We start from the raw sequence: 22,442 nt of genomic DNA, 5'->3' as shown, positions 1-22,442 counted from the left end.
CAGACAAGTGGGAGCAGAAGTACACTTGAGAGAAGGGAAGAGGCGCTGTCCCGGGGGCCTCAGTGGTTAACGGGTCTAAAAGATGGACCTGTGCCGGGCGCGGTGGCTCACGCCTGTCATCCCAGCACTGTGGGAGGCAGAGGCAGGCGGATCACCTGAGGCCAGGAGTTCGAGACCAGCCTGGCCAACATGGTGAAACCCCGGCTCTACTAAAAATACGAAAAATTAGCCAGGCATGGTGGTACATGCCTGTAATTCCAGCTACCTGGGAGGCTGAGCCTGGAGAATCGCTTGAACCCGGGAGGCAGAGGTTGCAGTGAGCCGAGATTGTGCCACTGCACTCCAGCCTGGGCAACAGAGTGAGACTCAGTCTCAGAAAAAAAAAAAAAAAAAAGATGGACCCAGCGTTATGAGCATTTGGGAGCATGAGACTGAGGCAGGATGTGTTTCCTCCACTTGGCTCCCAGGCATTGAGAAAGGAATCTGGTTTTACGAACATACGACTGCTTTCAAAATATTTTCAAAATATATTTTATTTCTTTCTTACATGTATTTTGCAAAATTTCCAAGGTAAACATTAGCTCCACATACAGAAGTAAAAGAGTTCTTTAAGAACTAGCACTGAATTCATCAAAAGAATCATCAAATTAGGATAATGGAAAACAAACTTGCCTATGACCAAAGCTACTGAGCTGAAGTGAAGAGCTGTCTTTACAAAGATCCCTCTCATGAAGCCCACTGCCCTGCAGCTGACTCAAGCCATCATCATGTATGGACGTGTATAAGAAAGGACACTGGCCGGGCATGGTGGCTCACGCCTGTAATCCCAGCACTTTGGGAGGCTGAGGCGGGCGTATCACGAGGTCAGGAGTTTGAGACCAGCCTGGCCAACATGGAGAAACCCCCGTGTCTACTAATAATACAAAAACTAGCTGGGTGTGGTGGCGTATGCCTGTAATCCCAGCTACTCAGGAGGCTGAGGCAGGAGAATCGCTTGAACCCAGGAGGTGGAGGTTGCAGTGAGCCGAGATCGCACCATTGCACTCCAGCCTGGGCGACAAGAGAGAAACTCTGTCTCCAAGGAAAAAAAAAAAAAAAAAAAAAGAAAGGGCATTGGCGCAGCACAGCAGCTTTGCAACCTCAAAGACGGTTCGAGTTTTCGTTCCCATGAGCACATCCTCCACAGGTACTGGGTGCTTGGCACTGTTGACTTAGATGGGTCAGTTCTGAAGTTTGATTAAGACATTCTCTTGGAGATACATTTTATATAAATCTTGTAATGTGCTAAACTGTCACATTGTTAATGGTACTGAACACTCAAGGACATTATTTTGCATGGCCCCTACATTTCTGCATCATCGCCGTCATCGTCGTCATCATCTTTGGCTCTGAAATGCATTTTTCTGAACTCTCGTCTGCTCATTGAAGGACAAGATGAAGACGCAGGTGGGAGGTCCTTAGAGGAGAAGAAAACATGACTTCGGTCATGAGCAATACGTATCTGCACCCGCATTTGCAATGTGCCCCACCCAGCGGCTCTAGGGCTGGCAGAGCGCTCTTCCCTTTCAGACGCGTGAAAATGCCTGAGTCCCAGCGCTCGCCTCTACATGAGAGCTTGCTCCCTACTGGGCTGATCGAGTAAAGAGGAGGAGAGGTGCTGGGTTCAAAACAAAAGAAAGCAACAGCAAGCGTGGGGTGGATGTTCAAAAAAACCACAAACCTGATTTCATGGAAACACACCTTTCCCAAGAGCAGTGATTCTCAGCTCGGGAGATGCAGGGAGGGCCCCCAATTAGCCAACGGTTTCATTTTCTCCTCGTGGGTTAAAATGATTAGTTTATGTTTAATGTTGTGTCGAGGCATTATTTACCTGCACTGAGTGGGGAGTGTGTGACCTGAATGTGCAGCTGCTGCCTGAGTACCCACGGGAGGAGGAAGGCGCCGCTCTTACCTGCATGAGCTCAACGTTTCCAAAGAACCGGCTCACGGGCATTGGCTGATTGCTGTCGTCATCTAGAAAGACGCTGTTGTCCATCTGAAGTGGTGGCTTCTGCACATCCTCTGTCTGTAGCCCTGGCTCATTCTGCTTCTGCACAGTGGAGGTGCTGTTGGATTCTTCTGCTCCGGACCCGGCACTGTGTTTTGGCACGGACAGGCCATCTTTAGTCTTTGCTAAGCGAGAGTCACTCACAACTCTGCAGCCACCGAGAGGAAGACTTGCAGCCCCCTGCTGCACAGAAACGCCAGCCTCGCTGCCTGGAAGCAAGGCACTGCCTGCAGCAAACTCATTTTCACAAGGGGTCTCAGGTGTCACTTTTGGCAAAGAAGCGCTGTCATTCTTAGGGACAAGCTTCTGTAATTCTGACTTCACAAGATGTCCTTTGTCACATTTGAACTTCTTGGACGTTCGCCTGTCTGTGGCTTTGTGGGATGAGGAAGTCTGTCAAGAAAAAAAATGTAAGGGGAACCAGACATATCTAGCAAATAAAACAGGCCTCAATCCAGAGGCTAGTATTTCTTCTCACATCGGAAATGATAAAGATGCTGTGACCACAACTTTCACAGATCGTCATTTCACTGTTTTGCCACCAAGGGACAAAATACAAGTGAGACTGAATCTAGACACACCCCACATCACTCCTACACTTTCAGTTTTCCCCAGTGGTGTTACAGCTCCTGAGGTGAATTCTGAAGCATATATTTATATATTATACAATTACAGTAAAAGAATCCAGCTTTCATTCATTTCTGCTAGGGCATAAGCTCTGTGAAGGCAGGGGTCTTTGCTTTATTCACCGATTAGTGCCTGGCACACAGTAGGTGCTCAAGAAATATTTGTTAAATTGACTTCGACAAAATTTTACCAAGCACCTCATCATGAGCAAAGCTCTGTGCTACACGCTGGCATACGGCCAAGTCCTAACCCCTCAGCTGTAGGCTCCGGGAAGTGGCTCTACTTCACCGGTAAGTTCAGGAACTCGCTCCTCGGAATCGATGGCTGGGCTAGGGTGAACGGCAGACGGCATGAGATTCCTTTCCCCACCCACTCTGCCTTTCTCTTCAAGCCTCTGGCGGTGAGGCTGCACGGCAATGGGCCAGCATGACTCGACAGCACGCTAAGAGCAGAGTGATGAGCACAAGTGGCCTCAGAGCCTGGTCTAGACACACACACAGGTGGGTGGGTGCTAGGATCAGGGCCCCGGTCTAGACACAGGCAAGGGTGGGCAGGTGCTACGATCAGGGCCCGGGTCTAGACACACATGGGTGGGCGGGTGCTAGGATCAGAGCCCGGGTCTAGACACACACGGGTGGGCGGGTGCTAGGATCAGAGCCTGGGTCTAGACACACACACGGGTGGGCGGGTGCTAGGATCAGGGCCCGAGTCTAGACATACACACGGGTGGGCGGGTGCTAGGATCAGAGCCCGGGTCTAGACACACACACGGGTGGGCGGGTGCTAGGATCAGAGCCTGGGTCTAGACACACACATGGGTGGGCGGGTGCTAGGATCAGAGCCTGGGTCTAGACACACACGGGTGGGCGGGTGCTAGGATCAGAGCCCGGGTCTAGACACACACGGGTGGGCGGGTGCTAGGATCAGAGCCCGGGTCTAGACACACACACGGGTGGGCGGGTGCTAGGATCAGAGCCCGGGTCTAGACACACACACGGGTGGGCGGGTGCTAGGATCAGAGCCCGGGTCTAGACACACACACGGGTGGGCGGGTGCTAGGATCAGAGCCCGGGTCTACACACACATGGGTGGGCGGGTGCTAGGATCAGAGCCCGGGTCTAGAGACACACACGGGTGGGCGGGTGCTAGGATCAGAGCCCGGGTCTAGAGACACACACGGGTGGGCAGGTGCTAGGATCAGAGCCCGGGTCTAGACACACATGGGTAGGCGGGTGCTAGGATCAGGGCCCGGGTCTAGACACACACACGGGTGGGCAGTTGCTAGGAGAGCCAGCCCCGGCCTGCAGAGTGTGTCTTTCTCTGAAGGCAATTACAGTGCTGTCACCTTTTCATCTGCAATAGTCCCCCTCTGGCAGATAAGTAACATTCGATATTTTTCTAAAGCAACACATCTTGGAGTGGCAATTTTGTATAAAAATGGACCCTCGAGTCAGGATCTTGGCATTCTCCATGGTAACAGGGCTCACCAGACATGCTGTCTTGGCAGACGTGGAACCAGCGACTTCCTGGGCAGAGGCCAACCTGGCTGCCGAACAACTTCGTGCTTTCAAGCGCGCTGAAGACCGCACTGCACCTGTGAGCTAGACAGACAGATTGAGAGCCACTCAGAGAGCGCTCTCAGGAAGGGAGCATGAACGTGTAGACGAGAATTTGCCACCTAAAGAACACCCGAAGACAGCCCCTCCCGCTCCCAGGATTTTATCATCTTTGTGGAGACAGCTGTGGCCCGAATGTGTAAATCCAAACGACATTGTGACTGGGTTTAGGATACAGGATCTACTATTTCCACGATTTTGGAGGCTTGGGACGATCTGTCCCCCTTATCTTGTATATTTCTAGTAGCCACCATTTGTCCTTTAGTGGAAATTAAGTCTAAACACTTCAAAGTGTTTAGAATAAGCAGCACATGCCCTTCCTTAGAAGGCTCTCCAACTTTCATACGCTGTCAAAGTTCTTAAAAAAAGGTAACATGAGGAAACCAAAGTTTCTCTTCCTCAAATTAGAGTCCTATTCTATTAGCTGAATGCAGCTAGCGACTGTCTCACAAATTTTAATATTAACAAACTGGTCCACCTCTCTTTTATCCTGAATGCAAAGCAAACTCTTCTAATAACAAGAAAGAAATTAATTAAAGACATAACATTTAAAATAACTATTTAGGAATAATTTTCGGCATTCAGAAAAGTTGCAAAAAATAGTGCAAAGAAACTGGTGTGATAGCTCACACCTGTAATCCCAGCTACTTGGGAAGCTGAGGTAGGAGGATCGCTCGAGCCCAGGAGTTCAAGACCAGCCTGGGCAATACAGCGAGAGCCCATCTTTAAAAAATTTTTTAAAAAATTAGCCAGGTGTGGTGGTGTGCACCTGTAGTCCCAGCTATGTGGGAGGCTGAGGTGAGAGGATCGCTTGATCCCAGGAGTCTAAGGCTGCAGTGAGCTATGACTGCACCACTGCACTCCACCTGGGTGACAGAGTGAGACCGTGTCTCTGAAAAAATAATAATAATAAAATAGTACCGGGAGTTGCCATGTAGCCTTCACTCAGCTTCCACTAATGTTAAACAACTACAGGACATTGTCAACATTAAGAAATTAGTGACATTACGGTACTCTTCACTAAACTATAGATTTTATTTGTATTTTATCGGTTTCTCCATGAACTGTTTTTCTGTTCCAGAATCCAGTCCACAATACCACACCGCACTTAGAAAACTCGAAAGCAATGAGTGTGAGTAGTAGAAGCAACAAACAGGAGCGATGCAGGTTGACATGGCCAGGAAAGGCCCAAGAGCTGCTGCCAACAGGCCCTAGAACTGGAACCCAGAAGGGGACGGATGAAGAGTGCCCTGCCCAACAGCAGATAAGAGAAATAAAAAAAGGAAAAAAACAAAAAAATAAAACACAGAAATAATCTGTCTCGGCTGGGCGTGGTGGCTCACGCCTGTAATCCCAGCACTTTGGGAGGCTGAGGCAGGTGGATCACGAGGTCAGGAGATCGAGACCATCCCGGCTAACACAGTGAAACCCCGTCTCTACTAAAAACACAAAAAATTAGCCGGGCGTGGTGGTGGGCGCCTGTAGTCCCAGCTACTTGGGAGGCTGAGGCAGGAGAATGGCGTGAACCCAGGAGGCGGAGCTTGCAGTGAGCCGAGACTGCGCCACTGCACTCCAGCCTGGGTGACAGAGCGAGACTCCGTCTCAAAAAAAAAAAGAAATAATCTGTCTCTGCCATGCACCCCGTAGCCCAAGACAGCTCCAGAAGCCCTGTGGGGTGGCAGCTCCAAGGTCCTGTGATACTGTGGCAGTCAGAGTGTGTGTCTGAAACAGGAGGGAGAAGAGCAGGCAGCAGCCCACCAGAGGCCAGGATGCCCGCCTGCTGTACACAGGACATGCCAGTTGCCCACAGGCTGGGTGAAGTGCCTGCTACCACAGCACACCGGGGGCTGGGCCTCCGTCCTCTCACAAGGGCAGGGCTTTGCTGAGAGCCCCGGCAGACGTCATGGTCACAGTTACACCAAGGGGACTGAGGCAACAGAGATTACAGAACTTGCTAAGAGTTGCCATAAACATCTCTCATCAAAATCCTCACACTGGGTCTTAAACAAGCCCATCTCCCTAAAACGCCATCACGTGCCTCGTAGGGAAAAGACATCTCTGACCTAGAAAGCCACTGCCCCACCTCTCCTCCCTGCTGTGAGCCCTCCTCCGGGCGCTTTGCTGCTCTGTGCTGGAGTATGCTGTGTGGGGAGCCCAGCTCAGTGCCTGAACAGCTTTAAAGGAGTGGCACACCCATTTCAGATGAGGACAACTTGGGTAAGGAGCTTATGAGGTTATACGAGTGATGCCTGGCTTCCAAATCTCTATTCCATCACCACAGCTCACCCTAGATATGACCCCCAACAACTGCCTGAGGTGGGGATTGAACTGAAGAAGCTGCCACCCACTCTGTGTTCTACGCCTGCACGTCTTTTCCCGCAGCAGGTGCTTCTCAAGGCTTCTGTCAGCATCTTGGCAGCAGTGGTTCTGAACTTTTCGCGTGCAACAGGTTCATCAGGTGGACCTTTTGGCCCCTTCTGCAGAGAAAAGCCAGATGATCTGGTGGGCCTGGAAGCGCTGGCTGTTAACAGACACCTGAGCAGGCCATTTGCTGTCCACTCCGGATTGACAGGAGTCAAAACATGAGAGCGGCTTAGCTTCAGTTTCATCATGGATTAACCACCTCCAAGGTGTCAACTCCAAAATGTCAAGAATTGGTCACAGTCTCACTTGCAGATTCCTGCTTTGCAGCTGGGCAGCTTGGACTGCTCCCACAGTCCAAAAAAGGAAAGACTTTCTCATCATTGAGATTCTCCTCATTCCAGTAGATTGTTTAATAACTGGTATGTCAGAAGCACAAACATGGTTTCTCCAAAAGGGCTGGCCGAGACTGACTTCAACATGACAGCTTGAGGAGCTTCACTGACCTTCTACTCAGAGAGTGATGAGCAGTCCCAAAACAGCCATTTAGAGAGCCTTTGGAAATGGTCCTATGGGCACCCAGCAAATGAAGAAACACTTGCTCCAGAACACCTACATACATTTGGTAAGGACACGGAGAGTCTGTGGCACTTGAGCTCTGTCCTGCTGCAGCCAAGAACACAGGGCCACCTCCCTAGCTCCCAGGCAGCGGGGTGTCTTCCCAGGAGAGGCAGGACAGCAGTGCTTCCCTTTCTGCTCTCATCCCACCTGTGATTGAGACCAGGTCCTGAGTGAGTAGGATTGAGAAGAGGGGCCCTCCTTTCTGCTCAGACCCTATTTGTAGAATGAAGGCTTCACCTTGGCTCCATTCTACAAGTAGGGTTTGAGCCTCTGCAAGAGGCTCCGCCCAGTGAACCAAGAAGACTGGGGCCCCATCAACCCTGTCCTAGATACGAGGTGGTTCCAGGCTGGGGAAGACACATTTGGAGGATCTCAGGCTGCTGCTAGCTCCCCCAGCCCCCATTCAGAGAGGAGCCCATTACTGTCCTCAGCTGCAGGCCCTGGCTCAGAGGCTCTGCCTGGGATGAGAGGCAGGCAACTAAACAGACAGCTCTTACATCTGCCCAAAGGCACCAAATTCCCTGCCATGGAATGTGGAGAAGTTCCGGCCTAAGGGAGCTGTTCAAGTACCGTGGAGGCTGTGATGAAGGGGGTGGAGGCAGTGGAGAATCAAGCAATAGGCCAAACTGTAGGCCAACCAGTTCGCAGGAGAGAGCCAGAGACTAACACGGCTGGGAGGAGGCCTCTTGGACACAGAACAAACTAACCAAACACTGACCTTAGAAAGTATCCCTTCGAAGAAGCCACAATTTGATTGGATTAGTTTGTAGAGCAACTTATGCCCAGGCTGTTGCTGAGAACAGCACAATAACCTGGCATTAGCGAAGTTCAACAGCTGGATGTGGTCAGGGAAAGAGGAAAAGGACCTCACTAAAACCACTGTCATCCAGAGTGGCTGGGAGCCACCCCCCACCAGCAACATCACAGGCTGAACACTGTGGCAGGGGAAATATACTTTATCAAAACAATCTACCCAGTTGCTAAACAAATAAGCATATTAACAATGACAAGCCCCAGGGTTGGGGACAGTACCCAGAATTGCTAAAATGTATTATCTAAAATGTCAAAAAAATTATGAAGGCATAATCCCAACAAAAAATTATGAAGCACTCAAAGAAAAAGAAAAGTAGGCTCATACACTGGAATAAAAGCAGGCCACAGAAGCTGTCTGTGAGAATGACCAGATGTTGGATTTATACATATATAAAGGACCAAGGTAGCCATGATAAACAATATCAAGATCATGAATAAAGAAGAAACATAAGATAATGCTGCATCAAAGAGACTATCAATAAAGAGAAATTACTTAAAAACCAAATGGAAATTCTGGAGTAGAAAAGTACAAAACCTGAAATAACAAAATTCACTAGAAGGGCTTAATAGTAGAACTGAACTGGCAGGATAAGCAAACTTGAAGACAGATCGATAGATTATGCATGCTGAAGAACACAGAGAAAAAAAGAACGAAGAAAAATAAAGCAAGCTGCAGAGAAATGCTGGACATCAAGTACACTAACATACACAAAATAAGAACCACCAGGAATGCAGAGAGAAAGGAGCAGAAAAAATATTTGAAGAAATAATGGCTGAGAACTTCTCAAATTTACAGAAAAACATTAACCTACATATCCAGGAATCTTTTTTTTTTTTGAGACGGAGTCTCACTCTGTCGCCCAGGCTGGAGTACAGTGGCACAATCTTGGCTCACTGCAAGCTCCGCCTCCCAGGTTCATGCCATTCTCCCACCTCAGCCTCCCAAGTAGCTGGGACTACAGGCGCCCGCCACCACGCCCAGCTAATTTTTTGTATTTTTAGTAGAGATAGGGTTTCACTGTGTTAGCCAGGATGGTATCAATCTCCCGACCTCGTGATCCGCCTGCCTCAGCCTCCCAAAGTGCTGGGATTACAGGCTTGAGCCACTGCGCCTGGCCCCATATCCAGGAATCTTAATGAACAGAACTCCAAATAGGATACATGCAAAGAGATCCACAGACACATCACTGTAAAAATACAAAGATCAAAGGCAAAATCTTGAAAGAGAACAAAATCTTGAAAGCCCCAAGAAGAAAGCCACTTAGAAGGGAACCTCAATAAATGAACTGACTGAAACAATGGAGAATATTCAAACATATTCAACATGCTCAAACAAACCTGTCAACCAAGAATCCTATATCCAGCAAAGCTATACTTCAAAAATGGGCTGGGCATGGTGGCTCATGCCTGTAATCCCACCACTTTGGGAGGCTGAGGCAGTGATCACCTGAGGTCAGGAGTTTTAGACCAGCCTGGCCAACATGGTGAAAACCTGTCTCCAGTAAAAACACAAAAATTAGCCGGGCGTAGTGGCAGGCTCCTGTAATCCCAGCCATTCCAGAGGCTGAGGCGAGAATCACTTGAACCCGGGAGGCAGAGGTTGCAGTGGGCCGAGATCACACCTCTGCACTCCAGCCTGGGCAACAGAGGGAGACTCTGGTCTCAAAGCAAAAACAACAACAACAACAACAAACTCACTTTACAAGAAACACTAAAAGAAGTTCATCAGGCTGAAAGCAAGTGACCCCAGACAGTAATTCAAAACCACACACACACACAAACAGCACCAGTAAAGGTAATTATGTTCTTATATAGTTTAAATGCCTATTCCTCTACCTCCTTCTCTTAATTTAAAAAGCAATTGTATACAATAATGTGTGTATAATATATACAGACATGTACTATATTTGCCAATAACAAAACAAAGAAAGTGGGTGAAAGCAAACCCCTACTGGCTAAGGAAATGACCACAGACAGCAAGTAATAATAATAACACAGTACTGTTGAGTTTGTAACATTATCAGATGTAATACATATAACAAAATACCACAAAAATAACCATATAAGAGTAACATTTCTGTATCACTTGGAATTAACCTAGTACAAATCTGAAGCTTAAGATGTATATGGAGAATATGAAGATTAAGATGTATACGGTAAAACATAGAGCAAGCACTGGAAAAAACCTGAAAAAGTTGTGAAAAAAAATCATTAAATTAAAATGCTACATTAGGAAATATTCACTTTAATCCACTTAAAGAAGGAACGGGAAGAAAAAGACAGACTTGTATAAAGAAAAGAAAAAGTAAAACGGCAAATGTAAACCTAACTACAGTGTATCAATAATATTAAATGTGCATGGGCTAAACAATTCAATCAAAAGGCAGAAACTACCAGACTGGATTTTAAAAAAGATCCAAGTATATGTGCCTACAGGAGACAAGTTTTGGTTCAAAGATAAAAATAGTAAAAGGAGTTGGAATTCACAAGTGGCCACTCCCATTTGAACAAACCAGGAGAGCCTCCATGCAGCTCAGAGCCTCCCAAGTGGACCTGGACCCGCGCCGGGTCCACTGTGAAAAGGGTCCTTCGCCTTAAATGTTACACCCACGCAATGAGCACTTGCCCCTTGCCAGACACTGGCACCCCCCCTTCAATCCTCACCACCCTCTTGGTGGATCCCTCATCACCCCACTTTTAGCACATTAAGTAGATGGGGCCAAGCTGAGGTCACTTGTTGTGTGACCTCCATTGGAGTGGCAGCAGTTGAGGGGCACAAACTCAGCTCTGCAGCATCCAGCACTACCAGGAATTGAAACCAGTTCTGGAGAGGGTGCCCCACCTTCCTAGGAAAGCAGCCTGAAACCTCTCTTCAAGGGGGCGTGACCTGGGAGCCCCCTGTTGCCCAGGACGTGAACTGTGAGCTCTACTTCTCCCGAGGGCGTGGACCGGAGCCCCCCTTCTCCCGGGGGCATGGCCTGGGAGCCCCCTTCTCCCGGGGACGTGACCTGTGAGCTCCATTTCTCCCGAGGGCGTGGCCCGGAGCCCCCATTCTCCCGGGGGCATGGCCTGGGAACGCCCCTTCTCCCGGGGGCGTGTCCTGGGAGCTCCCCTTCTCCCGGGGGCGTGGCCCGGAGCCCCCTTTTCACAGGGGCGTGACCTCGGAGCCCTCCTTCTCCCGGGAGCGTGGCCTGGAGCCCCCAACTCCTGCCGGGGGCGAGGCCCAAGCGGAGGCCGCTCCTAGGCCACAGGCACCCCGTGACCCCGCCCCGGTTCTCCAGACAGCAGGTGGCCCAGAGTCCCCGCCCTGCCCGGCGCAGCTGCTGCCGGGACCCAGCCCTCACCTTCCGGCTCCTCATGAGTGTGAGCACCGCAGCCAAGCACCGCGCGCCCCGGCCAACGCGTCCCGGCGGAGCGGCGACCCGGAGTCTGCAGAGCGCGCCGCGGCGGCGTCCGACGTCAGCACAGCCAATCACAGTGCAGCACCCTCGTCATGTGACCACACAGTGTTGGCTCTTTCGTAAGCGGCGGGCGAAGGTCACAGGCCTTGGGCCAGTGGTGGGACACTGGAGCAGGCAGTCGGCCTGTGGCTGGCCATGTTCATGAGGGCGCGTCCCTTGGCACCCCTGTAGCCGCTATGTTTCCCACGCCCGTGGCAGGCCTGAGAGATTATGTTTGCGGGGGGTGCTTTTTTGGTAGCTTCTGTGTTCGCCATATTTGAAAGGGGCAGACGGCCATGTTCGTGAACGGCGCTTCCCTTGGTGCACTTGTGGCCGCCATGTTTGAGCGGGGCGAGCAACCATGTTCTTGAGGGGTGCTTCCCTTGAAGCCTCTTTGGCCACCATGTTTGAGAGGGGCAGACGGCCATGTTTGTAAGGGGCGCTTCTCTTGGTGCACCTGTGGCAACCATGTTCGTGAGGGGTGCTTCCCTTGAAGCCTCTTTGGCGCCATGTATGAGAGGGGCGGACGGCCATGTTTGTGAGGAGCTCTTCCCTTGGTGCGCCTGTGGCCGCCATGTTTGAGAGGGGCGGGCGGGACGTCCGTGAGGGGCCCCTCCCCTTGCATCCCCTGGCTAACAGCCTGCAGGAGGGCGGGAAGTGCTTTCTCCAGTGCCGCAGAGCGCTGGTTTCTGAGTGCCGGTTAGCGGCCTTGAGCAGCGCGAGGGACTCCCAGGCCTGCCCTTGCTGCGGCCCCGCTGGGGAGCTTTGCGCGCTTGTCGCAGGCTGTGCTGCCCCGCGACATGCCGCTTTGGGTTGGGGTGGCCCGCCCGGGAAGTGGCCTCAGCTGTCCCCCCACGTTGCGGGCGGGAGGGGGCCTTAGTGGAGGCCGTCGGTGGGCCCAGGAGCCCAGGGTCCGGCGTCGGGCTGGGGGCCGGTTTTCGCCCCCCGTTACGTGCACGGCGGGAAATGACCCCTCCGCCGTCCCGTTACTCTCCGCGGCCAAAGTGGACTCGCAGCGGCCACGCCTTTTCCAATGGCCACGCCCCTAGCAGGCCTGGGCGGACCCGCAGCGGCCACGCCTCCTCCAATGGCCACGCCCTATCAGGTCTGGATGGACACACGGCGGCCACGCCTCCTCCAGCAAACACGCCCCTAGCAGGCCTGGGCTGCTGTGATGTGTCCTCTTTGGCTGCCGCTGAGGGAGGTGTTTGTAAAGCTGAGGACCACTGTTCTGTTGTGGGTTTTTTTGTTTGTTTGTTTTTTGAGACGGAGTCTCGCTCTGTCACCCAGGCTGGAGTGCAGTGGCGCGATCTCAGCTCACTGCAACCTCTGCCTCATGGGCTCAAGCGATTCTCCTGCCCCAGCCTCCTGAGTAGCTGGGATTACAGGCAGGCGCCACCACACCTGGCTAATTTTTGTATTTTTAGTAGAGATGGGGTTTCATCATGTTGGTCAGGCTGGTCTCGAACTCCTGACCTCAAATAATCCGCCCACCTTGGCCTCCCAAAGTACTGGGATTACAGGCGTGAGCCACCGTGCCAGGCCCACTGTTCTTTTGTTTTCTTTCTTTTTTTTTTTTTTTGACAGGAGTCTCGCTATGTCGCCCAGGCTGGAGTGCAGTGACGCAATCTCGGCTCACTGCAAGCTCTGCCTCCCGGGTTCACGCCATTCTCCTGCCTCAGCCTCCCGAGTAGCTGGGACTACAGGCTCCCGCCACCACACCCGGCTAATTTTTTTGTATTTTTAGTAGAGACGGGGTTTCACCGTGTTAGCCTGGATGGTCTCGATCTCCTGACCTCGTGGTCCACCTGCCGCGACCTCCCAAAATGCTGGGATTACAGGTGTGAGCCACCGCGCCCGGCACACTGTTCTGTTCTTAAGAATTTCAACATAGAAATGAAATCCAGCCTTGCCTTAAACCCTCCAGCCCTCAAGTTCTCTGGGCTCTAGGATGTGTGTCTTCAGAAAAGGGCGCAGGGTGGAAACCACATCAGAGGCCGAGGACACCTGGCCCCTCCCCTCTCCGCCCGCAGGTGGCTGTGCAGTCCAGGGCTGGCTCCCAGGTGCTTGGGCACAGGGCGCACCCAGCAGCCCGTACTGTGCTTTGCAAATAAATGGGAGTCTTATTTCCTTTTTAAATCATTATTATTTTTTCTCAAGTGAGAACATTTAAATCAGGCAGTTTTGTCAGAAGCATTAGGTTTTCCACTTAAACTACAAAGGTTGAAAAGTGAACTGCATTGCATTGTGGCTTCATGGCCCGCTCAGGGTCCCTCTGTGCACTGTTCCAAGGCAGGGTGTGATTCATAATCTCTTCCAAAAGCATCAGTGTGCCTGCTCTTACGGTATGACTCTCTCAAAGCCCAGACATGCAGCTGATGCCTCCTTTTAGTGCCTGAGAAGGGAGAGTATTTAAGGATCCTGCCAGCTTGAGCTCTATGCAGCCTCCACTCTCTTTAGAAGTGTGACGTTTGGTAATTAGGTGGAGCCCTCAAATTAGACTGCACGTGGGGTTTTGCTTTCGGCAGTGAGTGAAGATGCTTGCAGCCCTGGTGTACACACACACACACACACATGTCCTACCTGGCTGTTGTACCCTCTCTCTTCCTAGACCTGCGCTTCTCCCGTGTTATTATCCATGTTGTACAGAAGGGGAGGAGACAAATGTGTAACTGGCAGGAAATGCGTTTGAAATGGAAACTTAATATAATCGCTGCCAGCTGTTCAGAAAAAAATGAGAGCGAGCGATACTTTGTTAAACACCTAGCCTGTCCCATTTTCGCAGAGATTGATTTCATAATAAGCTTGGTTCAGTGGTTTTATTTCCCAGTCCTTGGGAGCTCAAAGTTTTCATCCACTGGGGCTTGGCTGGTGTTGGCCTGTCTTGTTTGTGGTTGGTGCCAGTTGATGTAAATGCCTCACTGCCTGGCCTCGCCTGCCCAATGGGGGGCTCTGGGCTCCGAGCCATGTGGACTTTTAACATCCCAAAGGGCACTCTCCTTCCCTTCACCACTGTGGTCTGTCCTCTCCCCGGGTCTGGGATGAGCATGGTTTCCAGCCTCCCAGCTGTAAGGCCTGACACCCAGGCCATTGGTGAATGTCTCTCTCTCCCTGCCCACATCCTATCAGATGCCGGTTGCTGTTAATTCTAGACTTTGAAGCCTCACGGCTGGTCTCTCCTTTTCCTCTGGCCTGGGCAGCCCACAGCTGTTGGGGTGATCCCCTGCTTCTGGGATCCAGAGCCACAGTCTTAGAGCGGCCTGTAAGTCCTGGCATGGTGCCTGGCACACTGTGGGTGCCCAGCAGGTGTTTGTTCAGTGAATGTGCGGAAGGGCTTCTGAGCTTGCTCACCGTTGCCGCTCCCTGCTCCAGCCGCACAGAGTCCCAGCACCTGTTCCCCTGCCCCTCTGCTATCCACAGTGCCTCCCTCAGCTCCTGACCACTGCAAAGCCTCTTCCCCACTTCCCTGTGCCTGAAAACCTTCTTTCCCCAGCTCCCCAACCCACGTTTTGCCTGGCTAATCCATTTGTTAAACCTCAACTCAGCTTATATCTCCTGTCCTCAGGGGGGCCCTTCCTGGATGCTCCCCCGCCCCCTACATTCAATCTGCCGGTTGCTGCTTTTTTAGTGTTCTGCACTCTTCTACCAGGACCCCGTGGCAGGCCAGGACTGTTTCTCTGGTGCTATCCCAGAGCATGGCGCATCCACTCATTCACTCAAGGTATCAAGCTCCACTGTGTTCTGGGGACTGGGCCAGGCGCGAGCCCAGGCATGGAATCATCACACAGAATTGTACATTTGCAGTGTGATGAGAGCCACGGGGGAGAGGCCACATGGGCAACAGCACAGAGCTGGGGGTGTCGGGTGAGGATCCTGGGAGGAAGTGGCTGGGGCCCCCTCTCCCTCCCTCATCCTGTAGGATGCAGGCCCCTTTCAGGCCCCCCTGGGGGAAACAGAGCCTCCTAGTCAAGGCTGGATGTGCAGTGGAGCCCTGTCTGGACAGGCTACCCCTCCTGACGAGGTGGGAGGTGTTGGCGTGGACAGAGGAGCCAATCTTGAATTCTCTCCCCCGCTCCACCTTAAGCTGCCATGTGGAATTGCAGGAGACCCTGGAGGGAGCAGAAAACCAGGCTCGGCCGAAGCCACCTCCACACCACGGTTTCCCGGGTTCCCCAAAACCAGGCTCGGCCGAAGCCACCTCCACACCATGGCTTCCCGGGTTCGCCGTGTCTGCTTCTGTTCTTATTCCTGATTAGCTGTGCCCCCACCCGGCCAGGTCAGGGCACAGTGAGACTCCCCATGGTGGCAGGCGTGTGAAGTCTGTGCAGGCTTGTACGTGGCTGGCCCCCCACCTGAACTGTACGCCCCCGGAAGGCAGGGTCCGTGTTTTGTTCACAGAGGCTGGTGATACCCAGAGGACATTGGCTGGCTGGCTGGCTGGCTGGGGGTGAGACACACACAGAGAACTTGAGGATTGTGGATTGGAGGAAACTTTGCATTCTTGCCCATACCACAAATTTCTGACTTAAAACACTGCTGTGCCCCAGTTCAGTATTTGCCTTTGACAAACACTGTAGGGCCAGTGAGAAAGTTGAAGAGATTTCTCAACTGACTAGCAGTCAGTCGGTAGACCCGTTAACTGAGGCCACCCCGGCCAGAGCACATTGCATTCCTGCCAACAGATGGTGGCCTGTATGATGACGGGGCCTCTCTTGCATACTGGCCTTTTATAATTAAAAGAAAGAAGTAATAGGTAGAAAGAGAGAGAGAGAGAGAGAGGGAGAAGGCAGGGGAAAAAAAGCTTGCAGCATGCTTTTAAAATGTCATCGCACCACTGCACTCCAGCCTGGGTGACAGAGTGAAACTTTGTCAAAAAAAAAAAAAAAGTTCTCTTTGAATTGACCTAAACTAATGTTTTCTTAATAGCCCACCCTCTCCTATCCTCTCAGTCCACCCGACTTAGCTGGGCAAAAATAACCCTGCGGTAGGACAGCCGTCTGCTGTTGGAAAGTATCGCAGCTCCTCCCGTGTCTGCCCCGTGCACATGTGCCAAGGTCCTGCCTTGAATGAAGGACACAGCGGAGAAGGATGTAGGCTCTGAGCCTGCTAGGGTGCCTGAGAGACTCACAGGGCTACCCCTGGGGCAGTTGGAAGATGCCCAGAAACTTCAGGGAGCCACCAGCATGGGGCAGAGGGTCTCTTCTGAAGTTGGTGGCATCAGAATCAGGTGTAGAGTACATAGGAACTGTTCGCGCCGTGCAGAGATGGGGAAGCAGGTGCCGGTGGAAGGGCCCAATGCCTGCGCCCCTGGGGCCCTCATTGGAGGCTGAGCATCCACTGGACTCTTGTAGCCCGCTTTGTAGACTGATCAGTAGTCTGTGACATGACGATGTTTGAGTAGAGTAGACCATTTTCTGCTTCATATATCCTACAACGTGCTGGGATCAGGAGGCAGTGGTGGGTCCATGGCATCTGCCCCAGCCCGACGCCCTTGTGGTCTCCAGGCGGTCATGACCCATGGCCTGACCCAGCTTGGTCAGCCCGGCCTGGCCGTGTCTTCCCAGGTTCACGCCCAGCCCTGGCCCCTCTCTGCCCCCTTGCCAGGAAATTTGAGCCCTCCTTAATGTTTCTCAATATTGTGGTTATGTTTTGTTCTTTCTCATTCATTTGTCTTTTAATTTTTGGCTTCTGTTTTTTATGGGCACCTAATTGTGTGTGTTCTAAAAATTGAATTGTGCTTCCGTTCTTGTTGATGGCAGCTCACCATCACTGTGTAAGTAGGCAGGATGTGGAGGTCTACCTAGGAGAACTCGCTTGCATCTGCTTTTCACCGACGCAGGCCCGGTGGAGATGCTCCAGCGGAAGCCAGGACTTGTCTCCTGGTGGAGTCCACCGGTTTCATTCATCAAAAGTTTGTTGGGCTCTCTGCACACACGTTGTAAAGAGCACTGCAGGCAGTGCACAGGCAGGGCCGTGGGAGCTGTGGGCGTGGCTCCCGCCAGGGTGGAGCTCCACCCTCCATGGGGAGTCATGGTGCATGTGCACAGCTGCAGAGAGAGGCTGCAGGGCAGGAGAACCTCGGGAACCCGGTAGTCTCCGCTTGCCCTGACTGTATGAAGAACACGCTCCATTTGGGTATCAGTGAAACTGCACACCAGGGGGGAACATTCAAATCGTGAACTCCAACATCATCCAGCATGAAAGCTCCGAGCGATGGGCCACTTTGTGCCTTGCTGCCAGCCCTCCGCTGAGATCACGCTGCAGTGTCCTTTGAAGAAAAGGCCTGGGATTTGCAGAGCCTGGAGATTTCCAACTAGATGAAAAAAAAAATTGCCATTTTATGAGAACCTTTGGGCAGTCTGGAAGAAAAACACCAAGATGAAAAGCCCTATTTTGAGAGCTCCCTTGCCTTCAAGCAGGGGCCGCTGGCAGTGGAAACCGGCTGAGGATCGGGCTGATGGCAGAGTGAGGTTCAGGCTGGGAGCGGGCTTGTGGACAGGTCCTTCCCTGCAGATCCACGTCTGCCTCCCACTCGCAGATGCCCCTGTGCCCAGCGCACCATAGGCTCACTTGGTCAAACATCAGGGGCATGGCAGGGCCAACAGATAAATGGATTTTCCCGCAAACGTACTAGTCATTGATGGGCAGCTGTTTTTCCCTCTGTGGCCGTGTAGCCATGCTCAGGCCATGTGCAGGATGAGGAATTCCTGAAGAACTGTCTGCACCCAGGGCAGAGATTACGGGGTTCTGAGGTTCCCCCGCCCCGCGGCCTCTCTTGGCGGCTGTGCGTGTTCAGTTGCCTTCATTGAAACCCAAGCATCCGTCCACAGCTGCCACCGACACAGGTCAAGGCCACCCAGGAGGAGACACTGTGGGGCCCTGCCCAGTTCTCACGGGTATCGCATTTTGGCAGGACATGGACCCAGGCAGGACTGGGAACGATGGCCCTCAAGTCCAGGTCGCTTCCCATGTGTGGCCTTTAGGAGCTAAAATCATCAGCTTTCAAATCAAACAGGTTTCATCTGAGCTACTGAGACGTCACGGGCTGTCAGTAAAGGCCATGAGGGCCCCCTAGGGGCAGCAAAGGCCGTGGGAAGATGCAGGAAAGAGTGAGTGGGAAGGCAGGGGTGTGGCGGGAAGGCAGGGGTGCGGCCGGAGGGCGGGGTGGGGCTTGCAGGCTCTCCCGCCTAGTGTCTCAGCCACTTGAAAGTGAGCCGTGAATAGGCATCACTCCACTTTTAGGGATGCAGGACAGTAGAGACTGTGTGTTGGTGGCATGTTTCAGAAACGAGACTTCTCCACGTCGGTGGGGAGGGGTCTGCCCTGCTGATGGGCCCTGGGAGTGGAATGGCCGACGGCCGGTCTCTGCTCACCCAGGCTCGCTCCGCCCCACGGAGGATTCCCCAGTTTCCTCGAAGGGCACTTGCCTACCGAGGTCCCTGCGGCTGTGACTTCCCTGTCATGCTGCTTCCTAAGAATCCAGAACAGATTCAGGTCAGTGCGTTTCGAGGCAGCTAAGTACAACGGCAGCGTCCGTCCTTAAACTTGAGTGCAGAGCCAGGGTCACCGCCACCCGCTCGCAGCAGCTGACTGGTGTGAACTGATGGGGTGGACATAACCTGGCTTCTCAGGTGGGGCTTTGCAGGGCTGGCTTGCTCCAGGCTCCCTCCAGGCCACCTTGTGCAATGGTTTCACCTCGTCTTATTCTAGTGCAGGTTCGCCCCCTGCCTGGCTCCATCCTTCTTTTCAAAGTCTGGGCACAGAATGGAGGCCAGCCCACGTGGTTGTCTGGTCTCCACACCTGTCTCTTGGTTTGTGGGGGTGTTGGCTTGCGGACCAGGAGCAGCTAACAAGGTCTGTACCTTGTTCGAATTTTGGACTGAACTGTCTGGAATTCTTGGATGTTACCAAGCTAACTCAGTTGCATGAATTTAGAGGCAAAAGGGTGGGGATAATTTTTCCCTTGGATTTGTCAGTTCCAAGATGTATAACTTTAGTATTCCAGAAAATAGATTTATACCAGATCGGGAATTTCTCTATTTCTCTCTCTCTCTCTTTGCTCTCTCTCTGTCTCTCCTCTCTCTCTCTCTTTCTCTCTGTCTCTCTCTCTGTCTCTCTTTCTCTCTCTCTCTCACACACACACACACACACACACACACACACACACACACACACACTCAGTAAGAGTTCAGGCCAGTTACAAAGGTCAAGGACACAGTCCATGCAAGGCCTCACCCTGGTACGAATCACAAGTTCAGGTGCCCAAGGCCACCCTCAGTTTGATGATTCTGGAAGGACTCCCAGAACTCCTTGAAAGCTATTACACTCACAGTTGTGGTTTCTGTATTAGTCCATTCTTGAATTGCTGTGAAGAAATACCTGTGACTGGGTAATTTATGAAGAAAAGAGGTGTAATTGGCTCCTGGGTCCACAGGCTGTACAGGGGCATGGTGGCACCTGCTCGGCTGCTGGGGAGGCCTCAGGAAGCCTCCAGTCGTGGCAGAAGCCAGAGGGGGAGCCAGCCTGTCTGGGTGGGAACAACATCTACATAAATCAGTTCCTTACCGGGAAAGGATACAGATTAAGATTGGCCAAAGGAGGGGAGGCAGGGGGCCGAGTCCAGGAAAAGTGCCCCAAGCAGAGCTGTTGCTGTCCCTTTCCTGCGGGACTGGGACTTGTGACTCTCCTGCGTCAATGTGGTAGCACGAGCGAGGGCCAGCCTCAAGCCACAGTGTCCAGGTTCTCACTGGGGCTCCATTCCATGGGCATGGCTGATTGACCACCCAAATGGTCAGTCCCCGTCCTGCGGCCGATTGCCACCGTGTGGTCCCCATCTCCCACCCTCCATGACACCGTTGGTCTTTCTGGCATGGCCAGCCCCACCCTGAGACCATCATGGTGGCTCTCCTCCACCCTAAGTCACATCACTGGACTCTCCTGTGTAACCCAAGGCCCTGGGCAAACAGTGACTCCTATCAGGCAGGACATCGTGGAGGTCACCTCCCAGTGGCTGAGGACAAAGGTCAGGCCTCTTTGGGGCAGGATTCAATTCTTACTGCAGACCTTCCTCCCCCCACACACAAGTGAGCTACGGAGAAAAGGGAATAGAATATCTCTCTGGTGGGTCTGGAATGCCCGTTTTCGGAGGCTGGTTGGAACTTTCTTATCTCCTTTTATTTCTGATTTCTGTTGAAATTCCCCGGAACTAATGCCTATTATATGAACCTGATTACAAAGAGAGAGATTTTACAGAGCATGTTTCCTCTCAGGAAAAAGGAGGCACCCTGCTTTTTTCTCAGTGAGAGAAAAATGTTCTTTGAATAATTTTTTAATTTACTAAAAAATTTTTGATCCTACTGCTAAGGGGATGCAACCTTCCTGCAGAGAGGCGTGCAGATAAAGTTGTCTTAATATTTGCATTTCTGCAGAGCATGGGCTGCTGCAGCCCGGGGGGTGTGTACCGTGGTGATTTGTAAAGTGACTTCTACCCTGTCACTGGGGTGAGGAAAATGGGTCCCCAGGCTGTGAAGGCCTCGTCCCTCCCCACGGCCATGGGAACCGGACTGAGGTTCCTTACTTGGCTGGACACAGTTTGACCCAGACTCTTCTCCAAACCAGAGGCCAGCCTTCCCACTTAGTAAAAAATTCGTTATCCTTCCCCTAGATGTTTTTATTAATTTCTTCCTGGGGTTTTAAAGAAGTCAGTGCATTTTACAGCCAGCGGAGTGTTGATGGTTCGGTGCACATAGCACCTGCGTCTGCGGTGATCAGCACCCTCGGGGCAGAGCATTGCATCCAAACGGGCATTTTCGGCGTGATGTTCCCAGTGGGGCTTTTCCTAGCAATGGCTTTTTAAACTCTGCTGCGAGGACGCCCAGCATCAGCGACATCCAACTCCCTGGAACGGCAGGGCTGCCACTGAACTTGTGTGGTCCAGGCCTGGAGTGTCCAGTTCTCTCTTAAGCTGGGCACTGGGTCCCCGAGAGTCTCCCAAGGACAATGGAGAAGCAGGATGCGCGGGCTCAGAAGCAATGCGGCCCCCCAGCACTGCATGCCCAGTCACCCCAACTTCTAGGCAACTGCAGGCTCCCACCTGCGCAGAGAATAGGCTGTTCACCTGCAACGGCGGCTGGCGCTGGGGGAGGCGGGCGTTCTGGGAGAGGAGGAGCCCCTGGCTGCATGGCTGTGCCGTGGGTGGTGCCGTGGACCTGCTGGTGGCCGAGCCCCTCTGAGGGCTGCATGTTTTGAGGGGACCCTGGCTTTGGCCTGGCACGGACCCTCTTGCGCAGATCATCTCGTGATTCTCCTGGCAACCCTGTGAGACGGACGGGTTCTTTCATTGCCCACTGTTGGCACCTGGGGAGATGGAGGAGCACAGAGGGGACACACCTTGCTCAGGATCACACAGCAAGGAGGTGCCAAGGTCGAGTTGGACCTGGACTCCCCACCTTCACGGCCATGTGGGTCTCTGCAGGGCACCCTTCCTGGAGGAGGACCGGTGCAGACCCCTGTTTAGTAGGGGACGGCCGCCTGGAGAGCCACCCTTGGCCGCCTTAGGTAGGTGCCAGCGCAGGTGTCTGCAGTCCCGACGCCAGGGGGCAGGATGAGACAGGGGAACGAAGTCGGTGCGGCAGGCGTGGCGACCTCGCCGGTCTTTTCCTGGGACGCTCTCAGGATGGCTCTCGGAGGGTGCCCGGGCGGCAGGCAGGGCTCAGAATGCGGCTCCGTTGCTCACTAACGGCCTTCAGAGTCTTCTGAGCAGTCCAGGATGGGGGCAGCAGCTGCCTCTGTAGAGAATGTGAATCTTTGGCTTCTCAGGTATCCAACACCTTGGCAAGCACCAGGGAGTGAAATCACTGAATTAAGAATGTGTTTGTGAGAAGCGGCAGCTGCTTCCCGCTGGGGCTCAGGGAGGGA

The 22,442-nt window shown here is 52.6% G+C and overlaps 2 protein-coding genes across 3 annotated transcripts in view; one reads left to right on the top strand and one right to left on the bottom strand.

Annotated features, from left to right (window-relative positions):
• DFFB (DNA fragmentation factor subunit beta) overlaps positions 1-6,621 on the top strand; it is a 39,303-nt gene extending 32,682 nt beyond the window's left edge. Inside the window, exon 8 of the transcript XR_010111404.1 lies at positions 5,372-6,621. The gene's annotated coding sequence lies outside the window, so the exon portion shown is untranslated. The remainder of the gene's footprint in view (positions 1-5,371) is intronic.
• On the bottom strand, positions 516-17,825 carry C1H1orf174 (chromosome 1 C1orf174 homolog). Of its 2 annotated transcripts, none has more exons than XM_003805388.7 (4): positions 11,430-17,825; positions 4,162-4,275; positions 1,952-2,440; positions 516-1,456 (listed from the first exon to the last, which is right to left on the bottom strand). In XM_003805388.7, exons 1-4 carry the CDS (start codon positions 11,442-11,444, stop codon positions 1,343-1,345), a joined length of 732 nt encoding a protein of 243 aa, XP_003805436.4. In that variant the 5' UTR covers positions 11,445-17,825; the 3' UTR covers positions 516-1,342. The 2 variants fall into 2 exon arrangements, with proteins under 2 accessions (XP_003805436.4, XP_008969086.4); XM_008970838.6 differs by lacking the exon at positions 11,430-17,825 and adding an exon at positions 6,639-7,415.
• Between the last annotated feature and the right edge of the window lie 4,617 nt (positions 17,826-22,442).

The sequence above is a fragment of the Pan paniscus genome, chromosome 1, assembly GCF_029289425.2.
Source record: "Pan paniscus chromosome 1, NHGRI_mPanPan1-v2.0_pri, whole genome shotgun sequence".
NCBI classification, from domain to species: Eukaryota; Metazoa; Chordata; class Mammalia; order Primates; family Hominidae; genus Pan; species Pan paniscus.
This window is presented reverse-complemented; position numbering and strand designations above follow the sequence as displayed.